Source organism: Benincasa hispida, chromosome 7 (assembly GCF_009727055.1).
Source record: "Benincasa hispida cultivar B227 chromosome 7, ASM972705v1, whole genome shotgun sequence".
NCBI classification, from domain to species: domain Eukaryota; kingdom Viridiplantae; phylum Streptophyta; class Magnoliopsida; order Cucurbitales; family Cucurbitaceae; genus Benincasa; species Benincasa hispida.
Window position 1 is genome coordinate 37,301,004 of NC_052355.1, and position 23,702 is coordinate 37,324,705.

At 36.2% G+C, this 23,702-nt stretch overlaps 1 protein-coding gene across 2 annotated transcripts; it reads right to left on the bottom strand.

Moving 5' to 3' along the window:
- Positions 1 to 219: 219 nt before the first annotated feature.
- Positions 220 to 19,058, bottom strand: LOC120081352 (cilia- and flagella-associated protein 20). 2 transcript variants are annotated; one of them, XM_039036141.1, is made up of 6 exons: positions 18,940 to 19,058; positions 18,551 to 18,634; positions 18,403 to 18,434; positions 1,446 to 1,687; positions 687 to 923; positions 220 to 591 (listed from the first exon to the last, which is right to left on the bottom strand). In XM_039036141.1, the coding sequence occupies exons 2-6, from the start codon at positions 18,601 to 18,603 to the stop codon at positions 583 to 585; spliced, it is 573 nt and encodes a 190-aa protein (XP_038892069.1). In that variant the 5' UTR covers positions 18,604 to 18,634; positions 18,940 to 19,058; the 3' UTR covers positions 220 to 582. The 2 variants fall into 2 exon arrangements, with proteins under 2 accessions (XP_038892069.1, XP_038892068.1); XM_039036140.1 differs by having other exon boundaries at positions 18,841 to 18,998.
- Positions 19,059 to 23,702: the final 4,644 nt, after the last annotated feature.

Genomic DNA, 23,702 nt, shown 5'->3' on the forward strand with positions numbered 1-23,702 from the left:
TATAGAAAAGTTTCAACGGCGTCTCGGAATGCCTTTAATCATTTAAGATAAATTTCATGTTTAAATTTCATGCAATTAAAATTGATTTCAAAATTATTAAATAGGTGTAATAAATATGATTCTATGCCACCTCTCAACAATTGATGCTCCTACTCGAGTTCGTCTGCCAAACATTTTAGGTCGGTATAAGTTTGATTAGACAACCTGGTATGGAACACGTAGATCAAAACCCAACCTAGATTCGTTCATAATTAATTATAATCAGTTGTACAGTGGTATGAACCATCAAGCCACAAACACCACCTAATAGCATGCAATAGTATGATGATTTGCACAGCTGAGAAAAATTCTAAGAACAAGCCTACGAAGATAATTACTAATTAGATCACGGCAACACAGAACAAAACCTCCACAAGCTCACTGAGTTCTATGCGGATTTATTTAGATAGAACACAAAACTTCATGGTGATTTGTTCGTTCGGATTGGAGGATAGAATCTTCTAGTAAGAGGGAGTAGTGTTACAACTTCAGGCTCCCCAAGAAGTAAAAAGCAATGACGTTTGCTACACGGCAAAAACCTTGTCAAGCTCTCTGCAAGAAAATAATCTCAGGAGGGGGAGATTAGATAATACATATTACCTTAAATGGACAAACAGAATGCTGGTTGACATGGACTAAAACTTCACCTGTGTAGGCAGGTACAACTTAAACTCTGGTGGAAGCTCGTCCTCCGAGTACAAGCGGTCAGCAAAATAAATCCTCCTCAACCGGCAGTTTGCATGTACCTGAACTCGCAAAGTCTCAACATAGTTCGTCCCATATGCCCTCCTAGTAAAGTCAGCCAGATTTAGCTGGATATGGTTCCAACCTTCATCCATCCTTAGAGGCATGGTGCAGATATATGGCTTAACTCTAGTGATAGCCTAGATAATGGAAGAGATATTGTCATCATCTAATATCATACTCATAGAATTATCATGTTAATCGCATTAGCAACAGCATTGACTGAGACCAAGGATACGAACTCCTACAATGATGTAAAGCAAATTGTTATAGACATTTATGTTTTTGTTACTTTATTTTTCTAAAACTGCGAATGTTCAAACCAACTTGTGTGTACCTCAATTATTCTCATATGACATCCGCTTGCTTCAAAACTAAAAAAAACTATAGGATATTTAAGTAGGTAGTCACCATGACTTAAACTTATTTCTTCTAAACCTTTGGTTATTTTCATGACCCTTATAACCATATTGATCACTAAGTTAAGGCACAGTTTACGTCACTGTAACAATATCGCCCATAAATAGATACAATAGTAAACTAAGTCCTTCAATAACCGAATAGTTGTTATCTTTCAAGGGGTAGTATTCATGCATGAGTGTTTGTGCAGGAGAGAGAGAGAGCTTCAGTAACAGCAGATAAATAAAGGTAAACTTACACACTTGAAAGTTCGAAGCTCGGAAGCGTCTTCTGACATTCTTATCATCCAGAACTTGAATCTCAAAAGTAAAATATTTCTTGAGATTCTTCACGATTATGACCAAGAATGGCAATTTTATACCCAATGTAGAAGCTGGGTCCGCGGGGCATGTTATATAAGTAGACTGAACTTTCGATCCAACAATTTCAAGAACGTTTGATTGGATGTCTTCATCCTGAGGGCGTTTGATGTGGCCATTAGAAACTGCAAAAAAGAGGGGTAAGTAAGATCATAACTATAACCATTCTTTTATAAGTAGGTAACAGATCATAACCATAACCATTCTTTTATAAGTAGGTAACACTCTATGGTTCCTTCAGCTCCAGAAACTCAAGAGAAATTAGAAAATTTTCAACATTGTTGCTCTTACTCCATTAGTAAAATCTTATTAAAACTTTACAGTCCCACTCCCACAACATCCAGCTACAAAACACTAAACCACGAGAACATGAGTGGCACATGATGCCAAAATTTCTAAATTACGGAATACAAGACTTAAATAGACTACACGCACATGACACGTGTCAGACCAGTAGGACACGCTATGGGGACATGCAGGATTTTTTAATTTTTTAATTATTTTAATATTAATAAAATAAACTTTTAAAAACTAAAACCCTAAAATTTCAGTTCCAGCCCTCAAAAGCCCTCAAAAGTTCCTCCCCTCATCATCAACCATCCATTGCTCCTCTCCTCGGACGACCGCTCATCTCCTTGAACAACTGCTGGACCACCGCTCCTTGCCCGGATGACCGCTGCTAGCAATATTTGGAGGTTGGAGGTTTTTTTTCTTTTTTTTTTTCATTGCACATTTTGGTTCCCTCTTTTGAGTTTTGTTCTTTAGTTTCTTAAATTAGGGGATTTTTTCTCTTTAAAAGGATTGAAAAAACAGTAGGTTATATTTTTTTAACCCATCCATTCATCTTTCTATACTAGATGGCATCATCCTCTTTATCTAAATCTAGCAATAGTAGTCAATCATCCACGATTCCTCCGATAGTAACTACATTCACATCCTCTAGTGTTGAAGATGATTCAAAACCGCTTTGGCAATATGTGACCAAGAATCAAAGATCCAATGAGGGAGTTGGAAACATTTCTTGGCAATGAAACTTTAGTCATTGCTCAAAAAAGAGTTATTATACAAGGGTTAGAGCTCATTTATTAAGCTTAGGTGGTTAAGGAATTGGAGTGTGTAGTAAAGTTACCCCAAGATAAGGTGGACAAAAATGAGGCGAAAGATCGTATGGCTAGAAAGACTCTTGGAGACATTCTGCCACCACCTCCATTTGTAGCTTCTGGTGGAATTAATGTGAGCAAAAATCCCTCTCCCACCTTTGAGCAAAAGAAAAGGAAAAGTGCTCCAAGTGCAGTAGAAAGATCAATATGGCTTCAAGAGACCAATTACATTCACTTATTGCATGGATATTCTATTTTTCAGGATTGCCTTTTCATTTAGCAAGAAATCCACACTAATATAAACTCATACGCTTATGCTGCAAATAATTTTTTTTTGAAAAGGAAACAAACTTTTTATTAATTCATAAAAAGAAAGTACAAGAGATGTGTACTTGAATAGGATCGATACAAGATACGGGATCAGGAGACGCACCCGGGCATCTCAACTTGGTTGACACCCCCTTAGCCTCCTCATCATATCCATAGAACTTAAACAAAGACGGAAAATATAAAGCTTACAGAACAATGAGAAAACAGAGAAGATGCCCTCTTTTTGATGGCCAAAATACAAACTAAGCGGGAAACAAGAGAATCATAAAATAAATCTAGCTACTTGAGTCTTCAAAATTGGGTAGTGCTGATCCTTCTCCTTAAACCATGTTCAAACTGGGAAGATGAATGCTGGCCAATTCAAACATTGTCTTGAAGTGAGTAGGCTTCAAAGTGCTTTGAAAGAGAACACCATTGAGAAGCATTAAGTTTGGCGGCCTCATAGTGGAAGAACCAAGTGTGTTCTTTATCTTGAAAGATTCTTTGATTTCTTTCGAACCAAATTTCAACTAATATTGCTTTTACTGCATTACACCAAATCAGATTTGGGGCTTTTTTGAGGATAGGACCAGTGAGTAACTGCTGAACATTCTGTTTACAAGTAAAGTCGAACACCCAACTGACGTTGAATGATTTAAAAAGGACTAACCAACAATTTCTTGCGAAGGAACAGTCAAAGAACAAGTGTTGTAAGTCTTCCCCAGCTGATTTACATAAAACACATTGATTCGGAGAAATAAAATGGGAGGGCAGCTTGTGTTGCAGAACTGATGCACTGTTTAAGGATCCAAACAGCAAGATCCAAATTGTAATGTTCACTCTTTGAGGGCTATTGGTCTTCCACAAAGCTTTTAAAAGGTGGGTGTCAATAGGTGAGGCCAAGGCAAGAAGGTTAGACAATGATTTTACCGTGAATGAACCACTTGTTTCTAAAGACCAAGATCGAGAGTCAGGTCTGGAAGAAGGCTTTATGCTGGAAATCAAGGAAAGCAATGTCTGAAATTCATGTATTTCTTCTTTCAAAAGTCTTCTGAACAGTAGAGACCAAGAGAGTGATTGTGAATCCCAATGGTCCATAGAACCATTTTGGTTGGAAGCAACTCTAAATAAAGAGGGAAAACTGAGTTTAAGGGGTGAATTACCAGCCCAAGAGTCGTGCCAAGGCTTCTACTTTCAACCAGCTTTTTGATATGTTAATCCAAGGACTTCGGAGGCTACAAAAGGACTTTCCCAGAGTGTGCCAATCACCAAAACTTCTGCCATGAATACTCCTTATTACTTGTGCCCATAGAGAAGAATTTTCATGGAAAAAACACCATCCCCATTTGGCAAGAAGAGCCAAATTTCTGTTTTTTAAACCTCCTAGTGCCAGCCCCCCATCTTCAACTTTTTTTTTATACAATCTCCCATTTTACCAAATGATTTAGTTTTCCTCCTTTATGTCCTTCCCAAAAGAAATTTCTCATGATTCTTTCCATTGAAGAAATAACCTTTTCTGGCATTAAGAAAGAAGACATATAATAAGTCGGTAGATTTGAAAGCACTGAGTTGCATAGAGTTGCTCTACCACCTCTTGAGAGGTTGTACCTTCTCCATTTATCGAGTTTACCCTAAAACTTGTCTAACACCGGCTGCCAAAAGTTTAATTTCTTTGGATAACCGCCCAAAGGAAGGCCTAAGTATAAAAAAGGCAGCTGTACAAATTTACAACCTAACCTTGATGCCACAGCTTCTTGCTTGGATTCTTCAATATTAATTCCACATATGGCTGACTTTTCCCGATTTATTTTCTGACCAGAACACCATTCATATAATGTAAGAATTTTCCGGAGAATCTCTAGCATTCCATTGTCGTTTCTACAAAATAAGAGAGTGTCATCTGCAAATTGGAGAATTGAGATATGGATATTATCTTTTCCTACCACAAAACCTTCATACAAATCTTTTTCATGAATTCTTTTGATCAAGGCTGAAAGTACTTCACTAATTAAAAGGAAAAGAAAAGGAGGAAGGGAGTCTCCTTGTCTAATTCCTCTTGATGCCAATATTCTTCCTCTAGGCCTTCCATCGATGAATATGGAGAATTTAGGATTAGACATACAGCCCATAATCCAAGATATCTATTTTGAGTGGAAGCCTTTTTCATGGAGTACTTTTTCAAGAAACTCCCAATCAACTCTATCAAAAGCTTTTTCCAAATCAAGCTTTAGTATCCAACCTTGCTTCTTTTTAGCTCTATACTCCTCAACGGCCTCGTTGGCTATAAGAGAATTGGGTCCAGGATTTGTCTTCCTTCGATAAAGGCACTTTGAGTGGAATTTATTAAACATGGCATGATCACCTTGAGCCTTTCCGCAAGCATCTTAGCTATTATTTTATAAATAATAGTAGAAAGGCTTATAGGTCAAAAGTCTCTTATCCTTACTGCTTCCTCCTTTTGAATTAAGCAAATGAAATTCTCCTTAATACAAGAGTTGAGTTTACCGTTGAGATAAAATTTCTCGAAGACATCTCTAAAACCATCCTTCAACAAATTCCAGAAATGCAGAACAAACTCTACTGTGAAGCCATCTGGTCCAGGAACCTTGTTTTTACCTAAGGCTTGAATAGCACTTTTAATTTCTGCTATGTTGAATCTTGTAATCAAATGAGTGGTATCTTCAGTTGAGACTTTTGACCAAGCCAAATTTAAAGGAACTGAACGAGTACCTGAGTCCTTTGTGTATAAATTGGAGAAGAAATCCAATATAATAGTTTCAATCTCTCTGAAAGATTTGGTTGGAAATCCTTGGTCGTTGAATAGTTCAGTAATAAGATTCTTCCTTTTTTTAGCTGCAAGGAAACGATGAAAAAAGGAATTATTCTCATCACCTAAAAGAAGTCAATTCAGTTTGCTTTTTTGGATTAGGTCTCTTTCTTCTATTTGGTAAAGAGATATTAGGTCAACCTTTAAGGATAATCTCATATCTTCTTCTACTGAAAAGTTCTCAAAGCTGTCGGCTTGGAGGTCTCTTTCACTGATTTCTTTCAGCAAGGTTTCTTCTCTGGTTTTCTGTGATTTTTCATGCTCTGTAAGCCACTTTTTAACACTCTGTTTTACTCTTCTTAGTCTAGAATATAAAGTAAACCTAGCCCAATCTTGCTGCCCTTTTATCAACAAAGAATTTTCAATTATCCGACAGCATTCCTTATTTTTTAGCCAACTATTGCAGAATCTAAAAGGGGAAGGACCCCACTCAAATGCACCAGCTTCAAAAAGAAGGGAAAAATGATCGGAAGTGGTTCAAGCTTGTCTTGATACTCTTGAATTTTCAAAGAATTCATCCCAATTTTGAGAAACAAAAAATCTGTCGATGAGGGATCTTGATGGCATTACTCCTTCTCTTGACCAACAGAATTTTCCGTTAGACATACGGATTTCAATTAAACTTGATTCTCGAATAAACTTATTGAATTTTGTTATTTCTCTTGTAGATCTTCCTATTGGAAGTCTTTCCTGTCTTCTTCGGATGCAATTAAAGTCCCCTCCAACGCACCATGGCTTATCACAAGATTCTAATATGGAAGATAATTCAGCCCAAAGTCTGTCCCTTTCTCTGTAGCAATTCGGGCCATACACGTTTGTTATCCAGCAGCTTTTTCTACAAATTATTTGACATTTTAAAGTCAAAGAGTATGATGCTTTTGAAATTTCTGAAACTGAAATTTTAGCTTCATCCCACATAGATAGAATACTTCCTGCCCTTCCCGAAGCTTCCACAAAAGCCCAGCCTACTTCTTTAGAGCTCCATAAGCTTTTAATAAAAGGTAGATCAAAGCTGTCTTTCTTTGTTTCTTGGAGAAGAACTATATCAGGGTTTATTTTTTTCAAAGGTCTTTTGATTGCCAATCTTTTATTCCTGTCTCCAAGTCCTCTGATGTTCCATGAGATAATCTTCATATTGCTATTGAGGTTTAAAGAGCTCTAGATATTGATTGCCCAAAAGTAAGTTCACATTTTTCAATTAGAGAATTGAGCTCTTGAGGTATGCAGTCTTTGTTAATTACTGTTGAAAACGATGGAATTTTCTTTTCAATCCCCTGAATTTCCTCTGTTTGGAAGAGAATTTTTAAAGTATCCCCACCACCAAAGAGATCTTCTGCTGAGAATTGTTCAACTTCCTGGATATCTTCTTCAATTTGTTCACTGCTTACACTTGTTATTGATGTATTTTCAAAATCATGGGAGAGTCCATGAAGTGGAGAGTCTTGTAAAAGAGAGGAACTTGGGTCTGAAGCAATGGAAGATAGCTGATTTAAAGGAAGCTAATGAAAGAACTACTTTCTGACCTTTTTGATTTGAAGTCTGGGAATTGTAGTCTTATGCAACAGTCTTCAATTAAATCCGAATTAGAAATGGAGGACCATGACTTGATAGCTGACTTATTTCTTCGCACAAAATGATTGGGGTAAGGTTTGAAAAGATGTGACCCCTTTTCTGAGGTTGTTGGAGCCTCAAAGTCAATATCTTCTTTATGGTGTTGAAGGGGTGTAACTTGTGTCGGGCTGACTGAAGAGGGATTGACTGCAGAGATGGCTTCAAAATCGAATTTCTTTGCTGAAATTTCCCCTGTTGTAACTGCTTTTTTGAGGTTTAAATTGTCAAATGAAGGAGAGAGAGTGTAACGGCTCCTATTAAATGAGGGAGAGCCGTTTCTTTTTTTTTTACTTTTCTGCTGAACAAGGAGGGGATTCAATGTGTATTAATTCCATAGGTTCCTTCTCTTTCCTCAATAAATGTGGCTGTTCAGATTCTTTATCTACCATTTCTCCAACCGACTGTTTTAATGATTTTTTTTGCTGTAAAAAGGGAGTGAACTCTTCTACTTCCTCTGACAAATTCGAGATCTTCTGAAAAGGGAGAGGAAAAGACTTCTCACTCTTAAGCCGAGGTGACTTTTGGCCTTCTTCTTGATAATTTCCTTCGCGGGTTTTTGAAATATTTAAAACTTCTTTAGGATTTTGAAGTGTCTCTTCGAATTCTTCTGCTATTTTCTTGCAAAATGAGTGTGGCTGGTGCTTCAAAGTTTGTTGAACGGGGCTACTTAATAAGGCTGCATATGGATTTCTTGCAAAATTCGACTTAGAGTCTGAGGAAAGAAGAAAGGACCAATCTGATCCAAGCTCTGCAAATTCTGCCCCTTCGTCTTTCATGGCTTGCTGAACTCGATAAACATCAATTGGATTGGATAACTGGTTGAGAAGATCTCCTTTGTAATGTTTGACAAGCTCATCACATTGTATATCGCCAAAATTTAGAAAAATGTTTCCACGCTTTTCATCTTTTATTTCTATGGTTGCTGGTATGAAACCACAACTATTCCTTCTTACTTTAATTCTTGCTTCAGCACAATTGATGAAATTAAGAGTATCACTTGCTACACTTTCAAGTCCTCCGAAATATGCTCCTATAGCTTCAAATGTGGCTATGCACCAATAATCTAAAGGTAGGTTGTTTATTAAGATCCAACCCCAAAATCCTATCACTACTGTAGGTCTGCCACATGCTTTTCTTTATTCCATCTTTCAAATAAAAGATGATAAGGCCCTATTGACTGCCATTTTCCAGGTGCTTCAATCAGATCTTCTATTCACTTACCATATCGTTGAAGTCTTGTCATCCAGTTGTACCATCGCCATAAGGGATGTGTATGTTTTTTCTACCTCCTGTACATGGCCAGACCGCGCATTCCACGAACCATCCCCTGTTATCATGAAATTTGGAGAGACGGATGACATTCTGATCCACTCTTTCCTTTAGAAGGAATAATTCAAACGTTGGTCCATTCAGCAGCTGCTTTAGTCCTTCATTTAGCCATTGTAACAATGGAGAAGAGAATAGTATCTTTTGTCTTTTTTCCATATCTTCTATGTATACTCCATTGAGCACTTTCCACATACAGAAAAAGTGTTCTCCTATTTTGCAACTTTTTATTTCCATGAGGTCTGAATCGGGGGTAAGAAACTTTTTGGAGGGCACCGGAAAATAGATAGAGCAAGGGAAAGAAGAGGCAAAGTGACTGATCAGAGAGGCTTAGCATCGGTGAGGGAGGAGGAGGGTGGGGGGATTAGGATCGGTGAGGGAGAAGGCTAGGGAGGGAGGGGCGAGGGAGGAGGAGAGAGGGGAGAGCATTTTTTGCTTTGACTAGAATAAATAAGCTTATAATTATTTTTTTTATGCTGCAAATAATTTATTGTCTAGATATTTGTCTCTTGGATATAATTTGTTGAGAACAATTCTTCTTCAGAGACAAAAGGCAAATGTTGAAAGATTATTTTTTTTTGGCCACTTCATTAAGATAATGAAAGCTGATACAAGTGAAAGAAAGGAAATAAATGCTAAAGCAAAACACTAGAACATAACATAACAAGGAACAACAAGTGCACCAGGACATCTCAACTAGGTTGACACCTCCATAGCACTCTCATCATCTCCTAACTCTTAAAGCAACGAGACTTAAACTTTGAACTAAGCTGAAAGAAATCATGCCTGATATATAGGCTTACATCAGATGCGGAACAGATGCGGAACTGAAAGAAAAACTTAAAGCCAAAAACTAAGCTATTACAAAATCATGAAAGCGGGAAAATGAAGGCATTCCAATTGAGATTGATGTCTTGAATGGAGAAATCTTTAAATTCTTTTGCAAGGGAGCACCAAGAAGAGGCGTTGAGATGAGCGATATCAAATTTGAGGGGGTTAAGAGATACTTTATCATGACACACTCTTTGATTCCTTTCAAACCATAATTCTGATAACAAAGCTTTTACTGCGTTGACCCAAAGTAATCTTGGCTTCTTCTTCAGTTTTGGACCAATCAGGAGTTGAAGCAAATTGTCCTTAAAATTAATGTCGAAAACACAGCTAACCTTGAAGTAGTTTAATAAACTAAACCAGCAATTTTCTGCAAAAATACATTGGAAAAACAGGTGTGAAAGAGATTCTGAACTTACCAAACATAGTGGGCAAACCTGTGGAGAGATGTAATGAGAGGGCAACTTTCTTTGAAGAATATCTGCACTATTAAGCAAGCCATTCAGCATTATCCAAATCAGAATATTGACCCTTCTCTCTTGGATTTCCATAAAGCGGATTCCAATGATGTTCCAATTGGAGAGGAGCAAGATAGGTGTAATACAAGTGATTTGAATGAAAAGAACCCACTTGGTTCTAAAATCCACCTTCTTTTATCAGGAAGCGCATTAAGTTTAGAGTGGGAGAGTTTTTCAATCAAGAGCTGGAAATATTCAGACTCATCTTCCTTTAGTAATCTGCAAAAATGGAAAGACCAAGAGTCTAATGCCTCATCCCAAAAATCATTTAATGAACCATCGGGTTTGGTTGAAATGTGGACAAGACTAGGGAAAGAGGCTTTTAACGGAACAGTGTCCAGCCAAGAATCAAGCCAAAAAGCTATCTTCTTACCATTTCCTACTTTAAAGGCGGCTAAAGATTCTACTTTTTGCCAAGTTTTTAAAATGTTGACCCAAGGAATATTTACCATTTATGTGCCAATCAAACTTGCTACTTCCATGTATGCTTGAAATTACTTTCCTCCAAGGGGAGTTCTCCTCATTGATAAACCTCCAACCCCATTTAGCTAGTAGACTTTGATTTTTGACTTTCAAACCACCAATACCGAGCCCCCATCTTTTTGAGACCGAGATACTAGGTCCCATTTTACTAACGGAATGCCCTTCCCAAAGAAAATTCCTCAAAAGTGTTTCTATAGTATTTACCACCTTTTCTGGCATCAAGAAAAGTGACATATAGTAAGTAGGAATATGTGAAAGAACCAACTTACAAAGGGTGAATTTTATCAATCACTGGTTGCCAGAAAGCCAATTGTTTGGGGTAACCGCCTAGAGGGAGGCCAAGATACATAAAAGGAAGTGTGACAGCCTTACAATTCAGCTTGACGGCTTCTGATTGTAACTTGTTATGATCTATATTGATACCACTTATAGCTGATTTTTCCCAATTAATCTTCAGCCCTGAACACCACTCAAAAAGTTCAATTGTCTTCTTTAGGTTTTTGAGCTTTTCTTTGTCATCTTGGCAGAAAATTAACGTGTCATCAGCAAATTGCAGCAAGGGGACATGAATTCTATCTTTGCCCACTATAAAGCCTTCAAACTTGCCTTTTTCATGAAGTCGGGACAGCAATGCACTAAGGATTTCACTAACCAATAGAAAAAGAAATGGAGAAAGAGGGTCTCCTTGTCTTATTCCTCCAGTAGCTTGGATTCTCCCACGTGGTCTACCATTTATGAAAATTGAGAATTTTGTATTTGATACACAGCCCATCATCCACATGATCCATCTTGAATCAAAGTTCTTTTCAACAAGGATCTCCTCAAGAAACTCCCAATCTACACGATCAAAAGCTTTTTCTAGGTCGAGCTTTAAAATCCATCCTTTTTCTTCTTGGAACGATAATCTTCAACTGCTTCATTGGCTATAAGGATTGGATCTAGGATTTGCCTTCCTTCGATTAAACCACTTTGTGAAGCATCTATTATGCTTGGCATGACTTTTTTCAACCTCTCCGCTGTACTTTAGCTAAAACTTTACAAGTCAAAGTAGTTAGACTTATTGGTCTGAAGTCTCTTACCCGGACAGCATCCTTTTTCTTTTGAATAAGGCTAAGGAAGTTTTCCTTTGTGCATGAATTCAACTTCCCATTGCCATAGAAATCTTCGAATTGGTCTAGGAATTTATCATTGAAAAAATCCCAGAATTTAAGTAGAAATTCAGCTGTAAAACCATCCGGACCAGGGGCCTTATTTTTACCCAACAATGTTAAAGCAGATCTGATTTCTGCAGTGGTGAATCTAGCTGTCAGCTTTGAGTTTTTTGAAATTGAGACTTTAGACCATTGAATGTTGAGAGGTTCTGTTCTTTGACCCGGAGACTTGGTATATAATATGGCATAGAAGTCTAAAATTAGGGCTTCAATATCGTTGAAAGAATTGGTTGCTACCCCTTGGTCGTTAATAAGTTCTGAGATTAGGTTCCTTCTTTTCCTTGCATCCAAGAATCTGTGGAAAAATTTAGTATTTTCATACCCTAAGCTTAGCCAATTGAGCTTACTCTTTTGCCTTAGGTTTATTTCTTCAATTCTATAAAGGGAAAATAACTCGGCTATCAAAGAAGATCTCAAACTCCTTTCTGTTTCCAGTAGACCATGAACTTCAATTTGCTGATCAAGTTTATCTATCTCTCCAAGTAACTTTTCCTCTTTTGATTTCCTTGCTGAATCATAATCTGAATGCCAAGATTTGAGAGCTGATTTCACTTTCCTTAGCTTGCTGGAGATAACAAAACCGGCCCAATCTTGCTGATCTTCCAAAATTATAGAGTCTTTAATGATTTTACAGCTTTCTAGCTATTACAAAATCTAAAAGGGGCTAGACCCCATTCAAATGCTCCTACTTCAAGGATAATTGGGAAGTGGTCTGAACATAACCTTGCCATTCTTAATACTCTAGTATTTGCAAAGAGATCAACCCAATTGTTGGAGGTCAAGAATCTGTCTAGTAGTGAGTAAGAAATTGTGGAGCCTTCTCTTGACCAAGTAAATTGTTCATTACTAAGGGGAATTTCCATAAGCTTTGCTGAATCAATGAAATTGTTGAACTTTTTCATACCTTTTGTTGGTCTCCCTGATGGAAACCTTTCTTGAACCCTTCTTGTAATGTTGAAATCTCCTCCTATACACCATGATTCACGATAATAACCTGAGAGTGAGTATAATTCTGGCCATATGTGCTTTCTTTCTTTGTAATCGGTGGGACCATAAACGTTCAAACCCAACAAATTTTCTTACAAATTGTTGTACATTTTACAGATAAGGAGTATCCTCCTTTGAGAACTTCTATGACTAAGACTTTGCTTTCATCCCACATAGTTAATAAACCCCCTGATCTGCCTTGGGCTTCCACTAACTCCCATCCTATGTCTTTGGAGCTCCAAAGCTCCTTTATGATTCTGATATCAAAAAATTCCTTCTTGGTTTCTTGAATTAGGACCAGATGTAGATTGGCTTTCTTGATATTTCGTTTTACTGCCAGTCTTTTTGAGGCATCACTCAGGCCTCTTATGTTCCATGACAAAATTTTCATGATGGAATCTTGGAATTAACCCAAGATCAAGTCACAATCCTCCACAATTGAGGTCAAGTTGCTAGGATGTATTCTTTGTCGATGACCTTAATGGAAGGAGGGAAGTTGCTGGCCAATTTGTGATCCTCTTCTGATTGAAAAAGGCAAGGCAGATCGTGTTGATGATCCTGACCGAGATAAACCTCTTCTTGGAAGGGATCAAGTGCTAAAATATCTTCCTCATCATTGCTTATACTCAGCAAGGAATCCTCATCAGAAGCATAATTTTTGATAGATGCTTGAAAGGGTTCAGATACACCTCGAGAAAAAGACACATTTGAGTCTCCAACTTTAAAATCATGAAAAGAGAATGGGAATGATTCGAGGGGAATAGCCACTGACTTATTAATTGGACTAGAGGGTATTTGCAACTTAGTACAACAATTCTCCAAAAGATCTATGTTTAACATGAAAGTCCAATCATTTCGAAAAGAAGTTTTCTTCCTTGCGAAATGTTTTCTAAAAGGTTTCAAAAGAACAGCCTATCTTTCCTTTTGCTTGCTTATGTTGCTTGGGAGATGACCAGAAGGTGTAGAAGAAGAGATTTTGGCACTGAGATCTTCTTTTGGTAATAATAGAACTTTATCTTGGAGGAAAGGAGCCGAAAAGGATTCTTGGACTTCCTTGTTTGTTGGTATTGAAAAAAACCACAGAAGGGTCCAAGGTTTCAGGACACGAGGGGGCTGCAACATTCAATAGAACTTTCTGACTGTTTGTTGGAAATAAAACGTCATTATTTAATTTTTCCGACTGTTGGAATTCTTCTGAAAAGGTGCTAATATTCTAGCTATTATTGGAATTAAATTGAGTAATGGTTGGTGGAATAATCGAGAGCACGCCTGTTGAACTTCCCCTGGAGAGTTTTAATGCATTTTTTGATTCTCCATTAATTGATCTTCCTTCTCTCTTCTTAATGACAGCTCTTCCTTCTCTCTTTTTGTTCACATTAAACAGGGTAGAAGAGTCAGAACTATTGGACTCAACTTGAATCTCAACAGCCCTCTCTTCCGGCGGTATTACCACATTTTCTTCCATCTGAAAAGACTCTTGAACAAATTTTTTGGCTGAGAAGACTCCTGAACTTCCTTAACCGAAAGGCGGTTAATATTTTCCTCTGCTAGCGTCATCAAAGCTTTTGAAAATAGGGGATTTCTAGAAAAATTAGAATTGCTAACTGCTGATTTTAAGATGGACCAATCTTCGGACTTATTTGTATTCAAAAGACCTTCATCAAACAAAACTTGATTCATACGAGCTATATCTACCGGATTTGAAAGGTCTTCATTAAAAAACTTCTTAACCTTGTCTGAAGGATCCAAAAATTCAATATCACCAAAGTGTAAGAAAAATACTTCCCCTGTTTTCATCTGAAATTTCGATGGTTGCTGGCAAAAATCCACATAAGTTCTTCTTTACTTGAATTCTAGCTTCAGTCACATTGAGAAAATTTAGTGTTTCTAAAGCAATTGCTTCTAATCCTCCAAAATATGAGTCGATAGCTTCAAAAATTTGCTTGCACCAGAATTCTAATGGCAGATTTTTAATGGATATCCAACCCCCATAACCTTTAATTGAACTTGGACAACTATGTAAGGTAGTATTTCACCTTTCAAATTTCAAATGAAGTTGTCCTATCCTCTGCCACTCTCCATGATTTGCTACTAATTCTTCCAAATTCCCTTTCTCCAACTTTATCAAAGTTGATTTTGCTGAGAGAGGATTGATCAAAACTTTTAAATTGGCCCAAAGCTTTACTTCCTTTGAGACTTCATATCAATTGTTGAATTCAAATAACCGAGTTATTACCCATAATTTGCTTAAATCTTCCTTGAGGACATCATTGTTTTTTTTAATCCAAAACTCTGGTGACCTCTGTTTTTTTTAAGCCTAGGAAGGGGGGGAATTCTGTTTTCCTGTAGAAGCTGGAATTCTGTTTTCCTTTCTTCTCCTTACTACATCTGCATAAGAGACTTGGACCTCCGAACGACTTTTTGGCATGATAATCTCTCTTTTTAGTTTCAATGCTCCTTCTAACATATTATTAAAAGAAAGCCAACCGGAGTTAGAAGTACCTGATGGAATATGGATGTAAAAACATCCTCCAGACGCTGGCCAAAGTACACATCTTAAACCACTTTGAATAGACTCGAATTTGAGAGCTTTACTACACCAAAAGCATCATGACCACTATTGACGATAAAACTGGAGGTTGGGAGCTTCAAAAGTCCAGAAATGTTTTCCCAGAACCAGAGGAGCTGAGGTTCTGCCAAGAAGAGGCGTTTCTTAGCTTTCACATCTTCTATGATGAAGGTTTCTTCTTGAAAATGAGCACAAAAATGGATGTCGTTGATCCTACAGCTTATAACTTCCAGTGCTAAACTGTTCTTGGGAGGTGTGGCTGAAGGAAGGCTTTTATTTGCCATGGGATTCGGGTGTGGAAAGGGAGGGAAAATGGTAAGGAGATTAATCAAAGGCTGATCAGAGGGGAGGGAAGAACGGCGTTAGGCAGGATGGGGTGGGAGGGAAGAGGATAAAGGAGGGAGGGGAGAGGGGAGAGGAGAGAGAATTATTGAAAGATTATTACAACCCACTAAAGATACATGGAGTCGGAAAGACGTAAGTATTGTGAGTGATGGTTGACATGACTCACAGAGAAGACCATTGATAAATTTTATGGCAATCATAGACAGTAAACCAATGTGTTTAAAAGCAGTGGATTGCTTAGGCGAGGTGAAAGATAAATAGTTTATTGCAAACTTCCTGAAGGAGGTGATTAATGAAGTTGATCCTCAAAATGTGATTCAAGTGATTACTGATAATACTCCTAATTGCAAGGGTGTGGGGCAACTTATTGAATCACAGTTTCCGACAATTATATGGACACCATGTGCAGTACAGTACATACGCTTAATCTTGCCTCGAAGAATATATGTGTAGCAAAAAATGTTGAAAACAATTTGCTTCATGAGGAATGTGGTTGGATTTATGATATTGCTAGTGATGTGATGACGGTGAAAAATCGATTATGAATCATTCAATGAGGTTTGTTATTTTTAATGAGTTCGTATTTTTTAGATTATTTTCCGTGGCAGAAACACGATTTGCATCAATCATTATCATGCTTAAAAGAGTCAATCTAATTAAAGGTGGGTTGCAAGCTGTGGTTATTAGTGATAAATGAACATACTATCGAGAGGATGACGTGGCAAAAGCAAGATATGTGAAAGGATTGGTCTTGGATGATGTTTGGTGGGATAAAATCGATTACATTATTTCCTTCACTAAACCTATATACCACATGATTCGGATTTGTGATACGGATGCACCTACCCTTCATTTGGTTTATGACATGTGGGATAGTATGATTGAAAAGGTGAAGACTGCAATATATAGGCATGAAGGAAAACGTGGAGATGAAGACTCTTCCTTTTATAAGGTTGTCCATAATATTCTCATTGATCGTTGGAACAAGAATAATACTCCAATCCATTGTTTGACTCAATTTTTGAACCCAAGGTACTTCATTTTTATTTTCTTTTTTTTTGAAAAGGAAACCCAAGGTACTTTATAATAATTACAGTTTTCTATTATAATCTTATTCTATTTTTCTTTATAATTTTTAAAAGTTCAACATTTGTTAACTTGTATTTAGGTACTATTGTGAGAATGGCTCCAGCAAGATCCTAATCGAGTACCTCAACATAAGGACATTGAAGTAACTCATGAGAGAATGAAATGCCTTGAGAGATATTTTCCTAATACAGAAGATTGGGCCAAAGTGAACTTGAAGTTTGCTAAATTTTCAACAATGGGAAAAGATTTTAATGATATTGATTCTATAACAGCTAGGTACAATGAGGATGCATATGATTGGTGGGCTATCCCTGGTGTCTATGCACCAATGCTTTACTCAATTGCCTTTAAGCTACTAGGCCAACCTTCCTCATCTTCATGTTGTGACAGCAATTGGAGCATGTATTCATTTATTAATTCATTTAGGCGAAACAAGCCGATGCCACAACTTGCAGATGATCTAGTTAATATCCATAGTAATTTGCGTCTTTTGTCAAGAAAAAATTCTGAATATTCACATGAAGAGAAGAAATTATGGGATATTGTTGGAGATTCTTTTGATTCTTTTGAAAATGTCGGGATGTTTGAAGTGGCTAATTTATCATTAGATGGACCAAATTTAGAGGCAGTAGTTTTCGCTGATGATGGTAGTGGAAATGGAGCTAAAAACTGTGAAGTTGAAGATGAAAATGTTGTGGAAGTTTGAGAAAGAATGGTGTTTTAAGCTTCTAGGTTTTGTTTTGCACAATAGATGTGATCTCTATTTAGGATTTTGTATGTGTATTGTAATTTGTAACTTTTTAATTAACTTAGACAACTAATGTACTCTTTATTTATGTTTTAAAGAAGCATTGTTATGTTCAACATATATGATTAATTTATCTAGAAGTATTATCACATATATTATCTTTAAAAAGAATATAACATGTTCCTAACGTGTCGTGTCCTACATTTTCAGAAAGTGACGTGTCACCGTGTCGTGCACTACATTTCCAAAAAGTGGCGTGTCACCGTGTCGTATCGTGTCACGTGCCAATATCCGTACTTCTTAGGTTGAAATAGTAGCAAATGTCCATATCAACTCTATTACAACACTTATATTTCTGAAACATAATCTTGTTCAATTCTATGAAATGACATGTGACAATTGGGAAATTTTTGCTATAATGAATATGGGAAAAATAATTTATTATTATTATTTAAAAATAATAATAATAAAATAAAAGATTCTCATTGATGCAAGCGGTGCACACTTAACTTGTTCAAGCAAACCTCAAAAAGAAAGTTAAGCCTATTCTCATTTAGCATTCCAAATTTGATAAGATAATATTTCAGTAACTCCATCTGAATTGACATAAATAATCTTTCTAAGACAACAAAGTCAGAGGTGGGTATTTGAATCTCCCACCTCGAGAGCAGAAATAAGTGAGTAGATATATTAAACGTGCTCATGTTGGCAGTATTATGATCAACTGGGGATGGGATGGAGAAGTCATTTTTATCCCCACTCCGTGAAATATCCCTACTTCAAACCATTCAATAACACAGTAACCGTGTTCTCAAACACCAAACAGACGAGAATCTTTAATCAAATGCAAAACAAAAATCCCACTCCGAAGATGAAAAAAACTCACCTTCTTTATCCCATATCTGGAGAGGTTTGCTCCTACAAAAAAGAATAAAAAAAATATAAAACAACAGAACAAATCATCAGTCTTAGGAATTGGAGAAACAACACATTTGACAGACCGTAAGCACTGGCTTCTAAGCATCTAAACATACCCAAGGCTGTACAGTATAGAGAGAAATCCGGACTGAAACGTATTTTTGAACATTTTCAGACAGTCAGCAGCTATACTCCGCAGCCTGCAATGCAATCAGAAGCGATTTATCTGATATATATAAAAATAAAAAGCTCTCTTGCCTGTAATAATTCCTTTTTCTTTCCTTTTCGCCAGAAACTAGAAACTTCCAATGATATGAACGAGAGATAGAGAAAGATCATAAAATTCCCAGCAAAACCCTAGATGATAAACCAAGTATTTATGGTATTCAAGTGCCAAAGAACATACATGAAAACATTAACGCCTTAGATTATATGGAATGGAAAAACAGAGCCGATATTGGCATGATCTGTCGATGGATTGAAGATACAGGAAAAAGATGCAGACCTCTGGTTCTCAGGAAATTCAGTCGCGATGATAAGAAATACGGGAATTTGGTACCGATGCTTCCTTTCACGGCGCAAATGAAACAATACGGAATATAAATTTGGGGTAAAATGGGAGGAATTTTGTAACTTTTATAAATAATAATTAGTGAAACGTAGTAGTTTTGAGATTTTTTTTTTTTTAAATAATGTTTTTTTAATATATAATGACAAATATAGGGTTGGAGGAAAAATATTCTCAAAAATAGGTTTTTTAAATCGTGTATTAGGTACACGATTACACCTTAATCATATACCGGGTACACGAGTCCTTGTCCATCTGACATGTGCGGGTTGACTGAGGTAATCGTGTACCTAGTACATGATTACCTTAAGTCGTATATCCTCTCCATTAAATCACTGTCCGCCCCTTCTTCTTCCTCACCAAGAGTTTTCTGCCTTCCGAACGAAACTTTTTCCATCCGAACGATTTTGCTTTTTTGTTGCGTTTCTCTGTTCAAAATTCCAAAATCTTCCTCATTTTCTTCTGTCTTGTGCATCCAAACACCTCCATTTACTCCATTCGTCCATATGACAATTGTGTTTCTCCATTTGCTTCAAACACCTCCGTCCGTACAAAATTGTTTGAAATCGTCCTCCATTTGTTCGTCCGTCCGAAATCGTCCGAACGCTTCTATGGTAAAATTCTTTCTCTAGTTGTTTTTCAATATATAATCGTCCGAACTTAGATCTTATACTTTTTTATTTGTTTTGGTTGATTTAAACTTAGAAATATATGTATGTTAAAATTAGAAATATATGTATTTGTTGGGTTGATCTTATATGTATATGTTTATAAATCTTAAATCTTAAATCTTAGATCTTATATTTTTTTTATTTGTTTGGGCTGGTTTAAACTTAAAAATATATGTATGTTAAACTTAGAAATATATGTATTTGTTGGGTTGATCTTATATGTATATGTTTATAAATCTTAAATCTTAGGTCTTATATTTTTTTTTATTTGTTTGAGTTGATTTAAACTTAGAAATATATGTATGTTAAACTTAAAAATATATGTATTTGTTAGGCTGATCTTATATGTATTTGTTGGGTTGATCTTATATGTATATGTTTATAAATCTTAAATCTTAGGTCTTATATTTTTTTATTTGTTTGGGTTAATTTAAACTTATAAATACATGTATGTTAAACTTAGAAATATATGTATTTGTTGGGTTGATCTTATATGTATATGTTTATAAATCTTAAATCTTATATTTTTTTTATTTGTTTGAGCATATAGTTTATGAATATTAGATTTGGGCTGATTTAAATGTATAATATAATTCAACCATTGTAGGTCATTAATCCAGATTGATGGAACTCATCTCTACGGAAAGTATAAGGGAAAATTATTGACAGACTTATCTATTGATGCAAACGGACATATGTTTCCCCTTGCTTTTGCTATCATTGAAGGTGAAAATTCGTCAGTTGATCATGGTTTTTGTGGGCATTGCGTGAATATGTTACCCAAATAGAGGGTATTTGCTTAATTTCTGATAGACATAAGGGCATTTTTACTACAATTAATAATGAAAAAATTGGTTGGAGTGAACCCAGAGCGTACCATCGATATTGTCTTCGCCATGTTGCTAGTAATTTCAATACGAAATACAAATCAAAGCAACTAAAAAATTTGGCGTTTAAGGCCGAAAATCAACACCAAAGGCATAAGTTCATTCGGTGCATGAAAGAATTGAAACAATTGCACCCTGAATGTCTTGAATTTTTTTCAGACATTGACTTGGAAAAATGGGCACAGTCACACAATAGTGGGTACCGCTATAGGTGGATGACAAGCAATGCAGTTGAATGCATGAATGGTGTTTTCAAAGGTGCTAGAATGTTACCAATTACTTCTTTGGTTAGGCTAACATTTTATCGCATAATACTGGATTTTGAACGTCGGAGACAAGAAATCAGTAAAGTACTCGATCGTGGGGACATGTATACAGAATATGCCCTAAAAAAACTTAAAAGGTGGGAAAAACGAGCATCTGCACATACGGTGACATCCATTGACAGGGAAAGTCAAACTTTCGAAGTACAAACTAACATAAGTATGATTTCTCCCTATAAAGGACAACACACCCAAGTTTTGAGCTTAAAAGAAGGAACATATTCTTGCAATAAGTGACAATCATTCAAGATTTCATGCTCTCATGTAATTGCAGTTTGTAATAACATGTGTATGACATACCTACCACTTATTGATGAATGCTGCAAATTGTCCAATTTCAAGCGTTGTTATGAAGGTCGCTTCCATCTAATTCAACACCTAGATTATTGGCCAGAATTATCATTTACAGAAGTTCGTCTAAATGTGGACTTACTAAGAGAACAAGGTCGGCCAAAAAGTACGCGCATTCATAATGAAATGGATTGGAGAGAAGCAAGCTAAAAAGTGTGATGTACAATTTGCAAGAGAGAAGGACATAACAGACGCACTTGTCCATAACGTATACTGGGTGCTTCATCGTCTTCGGGTCATTAGGTGATTTTTTTTTTTACTTGTATATTTTATGTACTTGTATTCTTTATGTACTTATATTTTTCATGTATTTGTATTCTTTATGTATTTATATTTATCATGTAATTATATATTTTATGTACTTATTTTTTTTTCATGTAATTGTATATTTTATGTACTTGTATTCTTTATGCACTTATAATGAATTTATGTAATTGTATCTTTTTATGTACTTTTTATGTATCTTTTATGTCATGGATTTTATTATGTCATGTAATTTGAACTTCTTAGGTAATGGAGCCTGACCCTTTTAATCCTGTACAATTATACCAACAAAATATGCATTGTTCACAAATAGTATGGGATAGTTCTTCCACTATAGTGTTGAGTTATTGGAGAAGGGAGGCAACTGCACAACATACTATCCCATTTGATCACCACATTATTCCATATGTTCAGTAGGCAGGTTTTTTTGTGTTGCACACATTGGTTTTATCCACCTTGATTGGCACCTTATTATTGCTCTAGTTAACGTTGGAGACCAGAAACCCACACATTCACATGCCTTGTGAGGAATGTACGATTACGCTGCAGGATGTTGCCATACAATTTGGGTTATGAGTGGATGGGCAACCATTGACAGGTTCACTATAGTATGACTGGAAGAACGTTTGTGAAGAGCTCTTAGGCGTTCTACCAGAGGATTTAGAGGGATCAAGATTGAGTATCCCTTGGATGGCGTCCCAGTTTCGAGAATTAGCTCCCAATGTCGACGACATCATCGTACGTAGGTATGCACGAGCATACATCCTACAGCTTATTGGAGGATTTTTATTTGCTGACAAGTTAAATACTCTAGTGCATCTCATGTTCCTCCCACTATTGTCTAATTTCGAGCACACTGGTACGTACTCGTGGGGTAGTGCATGTCTTGCATGGTTGTATAGAGAACTTTATCGGGCTTCCAATGCACAAGCGTTGGAAATAGCAGGGCCACTGATACTATTACAAGTATGGGCTTATGATCGATTTCCAATTATAGCATCATAAGTCCAGCTACAAGCCCCAGATCATCGTCCACTTAGTGCCAGGTATTATTTCATTTATATATTTATTTCGTTACCATTTTATGTAAGAATATAAATTAATTGTATTTTTTATAATTTTAGATGGAGTGGTGTATTAGCTGCCTCTGAACAGTCAGCAAATATGTTACTCGTGTACAGAAAAATATTTGACATACTGATGCACAATCAGATAATAAGTGTATATATAAATGAGTATTTAAAATATTTTATATGTATACTTTTTTTTGTTAGATTATTTGGACGCCATACACACAACAGATTTGGTCATCCTTACCTGATTATTATTATGATGGTGAAGCGGTGAAGATATCTGGTTGACCGTTTGCCCTCTTATATGCTTCCATATAGTAGAGTGACATCATCCATATCGTGTGTTGAAACAATTCGGTCTACGATAAACGATACCTTCGTTGTCCTATATACTTCCAGCACTACACTAGGTTGATTTGAGAGGTAAGCACGACCAAGACTGGCATCGAATCCATGTAGAATATTTATCCTACTGCATGGACAACATGATCGTTGTGCACAGGGAAAATTAACAAATGGGCCAGCTGTATCAGACGACTACTTTCTTTGGTATAATTCGATCGCGGGGTGATTTATCACACCTGACGATGCTTACTATTACTGCATGGTAAGAGATTTAAAATCAGACATTTTTCCATATATATGATATGAGTATTGTTTAATATTTCTTTATTTTTTATTGTACAGAATAACTTTATTGGTGATGTTCAACAATATTCAGTGCATAACAACTTACTAGAATTGGGTTCAATGTGTCAGCAAACATTGGACAAGTAGAAGGTATTATTCAACAAACAAGACGACTCAATGTTGCTGACATTGATCGAAGACGAATTCATTGTAGACAACAGCGATAACAGGGTGAACCTAATTTAGAGGGACACGAAGACAACACATGAGAAGTTAGGGCCAAGGGGGGTCGTTTTTAAATTTTATGTAAACTTTCATTTTCAAATTGTAAATTAAAGAACTAATTGTAAATATTCTTTAATATCATGGTATTTTTTTTTAAATATGAGTGCAAGATGTTTTCATTGTAGATTAAATATACAATTAAGTTTAATAATGAAGGAATTTGTGGACCAATACCTAAAGTTTTAATATTGTTGTATATCTACAATTAAAAAAAAA

Bases quoted from the DNA above. Each gene is read 5' to 3' on its own strand.
- LOC120081352 (XM_039036140.1), bottom strand. The intron at 18,435-18,550 runs GTATGTTTAGAT...TCTTTTTTGTAG, and splicing joins TCTATACTGTACAGCCTTGG to GAGCAAACCTCTCCAGATAT. The intron at 1,688-18,402 runs GTGAGTTTTTTT...TCTTTTTTGCAG, and splicing joins CCAGATATGGGATAAAGAAG to TTTCTAATGGCCACATCAAA.